Source organism: Labeo rohita, chromosome 13 (genome assembly GCF_022985175.1).
Source record: "Labeo rohita strain BAU-BD-2019 chromosome 13, IGBB_LRoh.1.0, whole genome shotgun sequence".
NCBI classification, from domain to species: Eukaryota; Metazoa; Chordata; class Actinopteri; order Cypriniformes; family Cyprinidae; genus Labeo; species Labeo rohita.
This window is the reverse complement of record NC_066881.1, coordinates 12,791,821-12,801,536: the sequence shown is the minus strand read 5'-3', so window position 1 is coordinate 12,801,536 and position 9,716 is coordinate 12,791,821. Positions and strand designations below refer to the sequence as shown.

The following is a 9,716-nucleotide window of genomic DNA, read 5'->3' as shown; positions in this document are numbered from 1 at the left end:
TCAATAAATAAAATGTATTTTTGTAAACCAAAGCTTTAGACAAATTTATTAATGAGACAAAAAGGAGCAGGTTACATTCATAAAAGACATACAGCATCAAGACCATCAAACATTATGTATATACATATGTGTATGAACTACAACAGAGGCATCAAGACATCAGACTGGATGAGTGATCGTGGCTCTCTTATCTTCATCCATATGTCTGTAGATAATGAGATGAATAACTGCTAAGCTACTTCCACCACCTGCCTTAGTTCTTCAATCAGAGGAACCAGTTCCTTCTCAAGACTGAAGATCAAACCTAAATATGCAAAAAAAAAAAAAAAGGAAGTTAATCATTCAACTGTTATTGTAAAGTACACAGCTTTTGTACTACATGTGGAGACTCACCTGTGTTAGCATTACTACTTGCGATGAAACTTATGACTAAGGGTAATCGATTAAATTGAACAATCTGTCAAGGAAATACACAGCATATATTAAAATAAGAACATGAACAAATCTTAAGTCAAACGTATTTTGATTTTAGTAAAGAAAGTACCTGATATGTGTTATAGTAACAAATGATGCTCTTATTTTTGGACAAGCCCAGCTTGCTGCCCTGGTCAGTTGCCAAAGCAAAGGTGGACAGGAAGGCCGGCCGCAGTGCATATTCAGGAGCATTGTCATTGGCAACTAAATAGGAAAACATGATAAATCTCAGATTAAGCTTTAACAGATACACAAACACACCTGGAACTCAGATGATGCTGTTACCTTTGATTACAGGGACTCCATCTCTATCTGTCACCACTATCGCATGAAGTCCTTCAACACTGATGATGGACAAAAATAAGGTTATTACATCTCCGAAAGCATAATTAAGGGGGAAAAACTTATGTCAAATACAAAATAAAGCTGTTTACCTTGGCAGTTGTTTATATAAATAACTCCTCAGATTCTGTAATAATTAAACGCATTATAACATTTTTAATAATAATAAAAAACATTTAAGCAAAATACAAATATACTTACATCTGCCATATTCATTAGATTGACTAAGTAGTTCCCCTGCTGCACCCTGTAGCAAAAAGAATAAAAACGAGGAAATTACACGAAATTCTGACAGATGCACCTCATTGTCTTTTCTGACAGCAGTGTTTAACTAATTACCAACGTTTATAATCTAATAATTTGTTATACTTTGAGGAAACGTATATTAAAGTCACAACACGCAAAATTACCTTCAATTTAACCCAGTTTTACCAAAACTTCTTGACTTGTTTATGTGCGATCATCACATGACAGAAAACACAAGCCTTTCCGTGTACGTAATATCCGTTCACGTCACGTCCAAGTGAGAGTTTGTGCAAACAAGGCCATCTAGTGGTTGATGTTGGAGTTGCTGTTTATGTCAATGAGGGTTTGGCTGTTGATTTTTTGTAGTTTATAGAGTGTTTATCTTCAGTCCTTTGTGTATTATGTAACTTGAATGTTTAAAATCACAATATGTGAATTTTAAGGAAAGGAAAAAAAAGTTAAAATAAAATTAAAAGGACGTGACTTAAATCATGTATTTACGCGTTTCCCTCATTTTCACTCCTTATAACCCGTTCAGTCAGTTTTAATATATAACATATTTATTTATTTTTTTATTTGCTACATACTGTTTATTTGGCCATTTTAGCTTTGAATATAATTTTTAAATGAATAACATCCCAGCAAGCAATTTTTGGTCTAAAAAACGTATATTAGCCGTTGAAACACAGCCCAGACGTCTAGGCTAAAATAAGGTTGTCATTGGGCTGTCAGTGAAAATTTAATAGACGTATAAACATAGCCCTAGAATAGACTATAAATATATAGAAATATAGAAATAAAACCAAACACCTTGTAAACGCTGTTGACTTTGCTTACATGATGAAACATCATACATCTCACAAGTATTTTGCCAAAAAATGACATGTAACTAAATTCAAGATTATTTGGTCTAGAAGTGGGTTACAAATAACCAGACTATATCGGGTCTATAGTTAAACCAGACGTTGAAATGACGACTATTGCCTGCTGGGATTAGATTACCCTTACAAAAATGAACCGTGGTTTTATTATTGTAAAAGTGTAGTAACCATGTTTTTTTGGGGCATATTGATTACCATTTGTATAAGCATAGTTTTACTATAAATACCATGGTTAAACTATGGTTAGTGTAGAAAGACCATGGTTAATTTGTGGTTATCGTGGTTTAACTATAGTAACCGTGGTTTTTTGGTTTTGTTTGCGGTAAAACAGTTTTTATAAAATTACAGTTGAACCACTAATGTCACATGGACTATTTAATGATGTCCTTACTACCTTTCTGGGCCTTAAACGTGGTAGTTGCACTGCTTTCTATGCAGGGTCAGAAAGCTCTCGGATTTCATCAAAAATATCTTAATTTGTGTTTTGAAGATGAATCAAGGTCTTACGGGTTTGGAACGACATGAGGGTGAGTAATTAATGACAGATTTTTCATTTTTGGGTGAACTAATGAACGCTTTAACATCCATAGACCTTTCCATTGGACAAAAGATTCTTTAAAATGGAAAAAGGTTCTTTAGATTATTAAAATATTCCTCACAATAAGCAAAAATGGTTCTTTTAAGAACTTTTCACTGAAATGGTTATAGAGGGTTTGCACTTACGTCACAATTTGGCCAGTTACCTGGATGCGTGGCCATATTGGCAATGCTCAGATGTATCTGCTAATTTATGCTGTCTAAAACACACACACAAAAAAAAAAAACAAAAAAAAAAAAACATGTGGAAGCTGCTAAATCAAATAGAGAAGGACTCAGTGAGCAGGAAAAGGTGCAGTATTTTGACAAACTAAAGTTAAGGTGGTAAGCATATGTACAGGCAGTATTAATTAAGATATTAGACTAATATTTCACCTGCCTGCCTGGAAATGATAAGAACAAACATGAATGTTGTCAAGATTCTTGCCCTGGAAATCCTGGTTCATTTTTGGCCAATGAGAAACACCTTTTGTTCCTCAGACAGTTTTTTGCACTCTTCTCCTTGATTTATTATAACTTTTGTCTTTCTATATTACTCCAAATGTTTTCTCTGGTCCGATTAGTACAACCCAAAACATGACAATAATTGACCATTTTCAGCAGCAATAATCAGCAAAACATGCGATTTCCATTCCATTCAGTGCTGCCAATATGGCCGATTGATGGCGTTGTGAAAACACTCTATTCCATGGCATCACTGCAAAATCCACTTATGGAACCTTTATTTTTAAGTGTGTTTTAAGACTGATCATTTTTTTTTAGTTTCATCAGTCATTTTGATACATAATCATAGAATGATGAGTAGGAGTGTCCAAGACTTTTTATTTAAATATCTCATTACAATTTTGTATTTTTTGCTTAATTAAGTTACTTTCTTACATGTAAACAAGAATCAGAATCAGAATCAGAACAGCTTTATTGCCAAGTATGCTTACACATACAAGGAATTTGTTTTGGTGTCACAGGCTTCCAGTGCACAGAGACGACAACAACAACACAGAGAAAATAATATAAGTTGAGAATAAAAAAATACACATATGTAAATATAAATAGACAAAAATTGCAATATAAGATTTAAGAAAATAAATAAATTGTATATACAGTTGTGCTACAGATGATATAAAAAGAACAGAACAGAATAGAATATAGAATAGAATAGAATAGAATAGAGTATCAAGTATCATTGCACATATTTTTATTGCACAATGGGGGCAGGGGGGTGTCTGGAACATTTCATTAGGTATATTGCCCGAGGGAAGAAACTGTTCTTGTGTCTGGCTGTCCTGGTATGTGTGGCTCTGTAGCGCCGACCAGATGGCAAAAGTTCGAAAAGGGGATGGCATGGGTGTGAGGGATCCAGAGTGATTTTCTGAGCCCTTTTCCTCACACTGGATGTATATAGTTCTTGGAGGGTGGGCAGGGGAGCACCAATAATCCTCTCGGCGGTCCAAACCGTTCTTTGTAATCTTCTGGTGTCTGATTTTGTAGCTGAGCCAAACCAGACAGTTATTGATGTGCAAAGAACAGATTCGATGACGGCTGAGTAAAACTGAATAACAGAACTTGTTGTCTTTTTATAGATTTATGCTGCCTTGAATATATTCTTTGGTATGGCCAGTATTGGACTGCTCACTGTGGTTGCCATTGACCGATACCTCACCATATGTCGACCTGATATAGGTATTGGCAATGCTCAGATGTATCTGCTAATTTATGCTGTCTAAAACACACACACACACACACACACACAAAAAACATGTGGAAGCTGCTAAATCAAATAGAGAAGGACTCAGTGAGCAGGAAAAGGTGCAATATTTTAACAAACTAAAGTTAAGGTGGTAAGCATACATACAGGCAGTATTAATTAAGATATTAGACTAATATTTCACCTGCCTGCCTGGAAATGATAAGAACAAACATGAATGTTGTCAAGATTCTTGCCCTGGAAATCCTGGTTCATTTTTGGCCAATCACAAACGCCTTTTGTTCCTCAGACAGTTTTTTTGCACTCTATATTTTGATTTGTTATATGTCAGTCTATAATACTCCAAATGTTTTCTCTGGTCCGATTAGTACAACCCAAAATATGACAATAATTGACCATTTTCAGCAGCAATAATCAGCAAAATATTTCCGTTCCATTCAGTGCTGCTAATATGGCCGATTGATGGCGTTGTGAAAACACTCTATTCCATGGCATCACTGCAAAATCCACTTATGGAACCTTTATTTTTAAGTGTGTTTTAAGACTGATCATCATATTTCTGTGTTGTAGTCTGTTATAAATAAGCAAAACTTGCTTATTAATAGGCCACTCAAAGTAACAAGCTCAACTTCTTAAACAAGCTGTTTAATCCAAACTTGACATTCTTGAAATAACAATAATGCTGCAAGATGTTTTACTTATCTGCATGTACACACAATCATGGAAACTTTACTCAGGTAACGTTTGAATGGCTAAATTGTGCTTATCAATATAGTATTGCACTTTTCTTGTTTCAAAAGGTGAAATATGTTAATGACATGCACTCCACGTTCCAAGAAAGCTTTTCTGTTGCATGGAATGAAAAGCTTTCATGTGAGGATTAGCACCGAAACAACGGTTTCTTCAGTCCTCACAAACCAAGCAGAAAACATAATTAGAGAACATAATCCAGGCCAATGCTTTTCCAGCCCTTCATTCCCACAATCACCCCATAACCTTCTACATCCCCTAAGCGCACACACACACACACACAGTTTAATGATCTGCTTCTAGGTAGGAGAGAGGGAGTCTAGACTTCAGATTCTTTCAACCCCAATGATTTTGTTTGAACAGATGTGAATGTTAGCTTAACTGGTATATATATGATTATGTGTGACAAAGAGATGGCATCTGGAGTCCTGAACGCTTCTGCTGAGACCGTATATGGTGAAAAGAGCGCCTTCACACAAACTGAACACAATATTGTTGCTGCATACCTCATAACCGCAGGTAAAGAGCTGAGTGTGTGTGTGTACTTGTTATATTTGATGTTAGCAGTTAGCTATAAATGTACTGACACTTTAAATAACTCATTTAGTAATTGTCAAGTTTTTGAGTTGGCATCTTCTTATTAAGTAAGAGATCTGAGGTGTTACATCTGGGCCTAGGCATAGATTCAGCACAATGTTTTTAAGCATTCCTTGAATTTGACATTTATAGATTCAGCCAAGCGTGTGATGTAACCAGCAGGGGTGTGTGTGTAAAATGGAAAACTGAAAACGGGAAATGTTTTGAATGGACGTGAAATATGTGAGACAACGTCTGTTTTCGCAGATGTCTTAACTTCCTGCTGTGTCTGTCTGTGTGTCTTTCTCTCTGGTGGCAGGAGTGGTCAGTCTGTCTAGTAACATTGTGGTGCTGCTGATGTTTGTGAAGTTCAGAGATTTGCGTACTGCCACGAATGCTATCATTATCAATCTGGCTTTCACTGACATTGGCGTAGCCGGTATTGGATACCCCATGTCAGCGGCCTCAGACCTGCACGGGAGCTGGAAATTTGGTTACACAGGTTGCCAGGTGGGCACAAAACAACACATTAGCAAACACAAGTAGGGCTGTCACTAAAGATTATTTTGGTAATCGAGCAATAGGCCAATTATTCTGATGATTAATCGAGTAATCTGATAATTATATATGTGACCCTGGACCACAAAACCAGTCTTATGTTCCACGGGTATATTTGTAGCAATAGCCAAAAATACATTGGATGGGTCAAAGATTTTCTTTTATGCCAAAAATCATTAGGATATTAAGTAAAGATCGTGTTCCATGAAGATATTTTGTAAATTTCATACCGCAAATATATCATAACTTAATTTTTGATTAGTAATATGCATTGCTATGAACTTCATTTGGACAAATTTAAAGGTGATTTTCTCAATATTTAGATTTTTTTGCACCATCAGATTCCAGATTTTCAAAAGTTGTATCTCGGCCAAACATTACCTTATCCTAACAAACCATACATCAATGGAATGCTTGTTTATTCAACTTTCAGATGGTGTATAAATCTCAATTTCGAGAAATTTACACTTATGACTGGTTTTGTGGTCCAGGGTCACATATATATTTTTTGCAGAAGTAAAAGTAGACCCAAGTGAACAATAGCCTTTAAAATGACTGTAAATACATATATACTAGCAATGAGGCAATAACAATTAGTTCAAATAAAGTACCAAAATCGAGTAATCACATGGTTTTACTGAACATAACCTAAAACCTTATGTATAATGTTTTATAAACAATAGAGCTAATGTACATTGACTGCAGAGGTCACCAACGGACGATTTTACTCTTTTACAATGTGATTTAATCCTTGTTTAATATTGACCAAACAACAATTAATTTAAATGTCCACTTAATCTTTAATATTTGGCCATTTCTACACGACAGAAATGCTACAGTTTAAAATTAAGTACTTGAAATTAATCGAGGAATCGTGACAGTCCTAAACACAAGTCATTTTGATTTATAATCATAGAATGATGAGTAGGAGTGTCCAAGAAAACTAATTTTTGCTTAATTAAGTTACTTTCTTATATGTAAACAATAACAGAACTTGTTGCCTTCTTATAGATTTATGCTGCCTTGAATATATTCTTTGGTATGGCCAGTATTGGACTGCTCACTGTGGTTGCCATTGACCGATACCTCACCATATGTCGACCTGATATAGGTATGATTTTATCCATACGACTGCATGAATGAAATATGAACTACTAATGTCATGTGTTTTATTCTTTACTCAAAGGCAGGGGCCAAATGGAAATACATTAGGAAATTGATGTGTGTTTGTTACAGGACAGAAGCTGACAACAGTATCATACACGCTTCTAATTATGGCTGCTTGGCTGAATGCAGTGTTTTGGTCATCTATGCCCATCGTTGGTTGGGCAGGATATGCTCCTGACCCCACAGGAGCCACTTGCACCATCAACTGGAGGAACAATGACACGTGAGTCAAGATTGATATAAAGGCCATACAGATCCATTTTATTAGTTTTCCGCTCTGTGAAGCTTTCCTTCAGAGATTGTGAATTTTATAAATGAAGTGGGGATGACAAGTGGGACTAATGCTGTTTGATTTCAGATCTTTTGTGTCCTACACAATGACGGTGATCACTGTCAACTTCATTATTCCTCTGGCGGTCATGTTCTACTGTTACTACAACGTCTCAGTTACTGTGAAGAGGTACAAAGCCAGTAACTGCCTGGACAGCATCAACATAGATTGGTCAGATCAGATGGATGTTACCAAGGTAATACCGGCATTATTTATTTCATTTTATAATGTATTCCTTGTTTTAGTTTATTTTAATTCATTTATTTTACTTTATTTCATTTAATGTTTTCATTTAATTTCACTGCATTTTATTTTATTATTTAATTTTTAAATAGAATGTAATTTAATTTATTCCATTAAATTTTCTATTTTATTTAATTTAATTTTAATTTCTTAAAATTTTAATTTTATTTATTTTATTTCATTATTATTATTTCTATTTATAATTTCATTTTGTTTTGTTTTATTTTATTATTTTATTATTTCATTTTTATTTCATTTTATTTCAATTATTTGTATTTTATTTTTATTTATATACTTTTAATGTATTATTATTTATTATTTGTTATTTAGTTTAATTTAATTTAATTCGTTTTTTTATTTTATTATTTCATTTCATTTGTCATTTTATTTAATTACATTTAATTGAATTTTGTATTTTATTTTATTTCAATTTTTATTTAATTTAATTTAATTTTACTTAATTTTATTTCATTTTTTAATTTTATTTAATTCTATTTAATTGTTTCATCATTTCATTTTATTTTATATTTTTCTTTTTTCATTTTGTTTCATTTTATTTCATTTCATTTTTATATTATTTCATTATTATTATTTATTTTATAATTTAATTTCAATTTGTTTTATTTATTTCATTTTTTATTTTATTTTATTTCTTTTCATTTAATTAAATTTTGATTTAATTTATGTAATATTAACTATTTATTTTATTTTATTTCAATTGATTTTTTTATTTATTTAATTTAATTTAATTTAATTTTTTATTTATTTCCTAAATATTACATGTAAAACTTTTAAAATCATTTAAAATGAAGAAATGCTCCCTTGCCAACTAAATAAAATTAATCAAGCTGAAGTAAAATTAGACCTAAAATAAATACAAATGAAAGCAAAAAATATAAATTAAAGTGATCATAAAATAATACATTTTAAAAGCCCATAACAAAATAACTAAATATGAAATTAAAATGAAAACAAATTAAGAAATTAAAATATCATTAAAAAGCTTAATTACAAAAATTAATAAATAAAATAATAGTACATAAATATATCTAAAATAACACTGTTTGACAGGTTTTGTGTGCTCTCTGGTTCAATGTGACCTAAATGCTCCTTAATATTTACAGATGTCCATTATAATGATAGTGATGTTCCTGACTGCCTGGTCTCCATATTCGATTGTGTGTTTGTGGGCGTCATTTGGTGACCCCAAAACGATTCCAGCTCCAATGGCCATAATCGCCCCACTCTTTGCCAAATCCTCCACCTTTTACAATCCTTGCATTTATGTCATCGCCAACAAGAAGTAAGACCTCTGTATAACATCTTTTTTTGTGATACATCACTTTCTTTCCTTTCCTTTTTACGAATAAGTTGTATTTGTCGACTGCAGGTTCAGGAGAGCCATCACTGGAATGTTACGATGTCAAACACGACAGAGAATCACAATTAGCAACCAGTATCCAATGACGGCATCATCAGCACAACTCAACCCCTAAATGATGAGGCAATCAGATATTTAAACATTCATAAAACATCAGCGCTGGACGCTTTCTGTCTGCTCCACTGTTTTAACACCACTAGTGCACGATTACTTGTAAGTTTCATACAATTGCAGAATGTCCTTGCACAATAAATGTCTTTGCTGCGACTGACATTGACTTCCTTTTACCTTGCTATTCTGTATCTAGTCTGATAGTATTTAATCTGATGCTTGTTGTACTGTTATCTGCCTACTGCAAATCCAGTGAAATCGCTGTTCCTGATACTGTATGTATGTAAAATGTTTTTGTCTGAATAAAAACAATTCCACCATAATTTATCTTAAAGATTTCTAAAAGTTATGTCT

General features: G+C 33.2%; 2 protein-coding genes across 2 annotated transcripts; one reads left to right on the top strand and one right to left on the bottom strand.

Moving 5' to 3' along the window:
- Positions 1-15: 15 nt before the first annotated feature.
- On the bottom strand, positions 16-1,350 carry lamtor3 (late endosomal/lysosomal adaptor, MAPK and MTOR activator 3). The gene is made up of 7 exons (XM_051126814.1): positions 1,227-1,350; positions 1,018-1,063; positions 909-943; positions 760-818; positions 545-678; positions 394-457; positions 16-304 (listed from the first exon to the last, which is right to left on the bottom strand). The coding sequence occupies exons 2-7, from the start codon at positions 1,030-1,032 to the stop codon at positions 231-233; spliced, it is 381 nt and encodes a 126-aa protein (XP_050982771.1). The 5' UTR covers positions 1,033-1,063; positions 1,227-1,350; the 3' UTR covers positions 16-230.
- A 3,918-nt stretch (positions 1,351-5,268) lies between these two features.
- rrh (retinal pigment epithelium-derived rhodopsin homolog) lies at positions 5,269-9,668 on the top strand. The gene is made up of 7 exons (XM_051126460.1): positions 5,269-5,514; positions 5,891-6,081; positions 7,141-7,240; positions 7,366-7,519; positions 7,655-7,823; positions 8,995-9,173; positions 9,261-9,668. Exons 1-7 carry the CDS (start codon positions 5,388-5,390, stop codon positions 9,364-9,366), a joined length of 1,026 nt encoding a protein of 341 aa, XP_050982417.1. The 5' UTR covers positions 5,269-5,387; the 3' UTR covers positions 9,367-9,668.
- Positions 9,669-9,716: the final 48 nt, after the last annotated feature.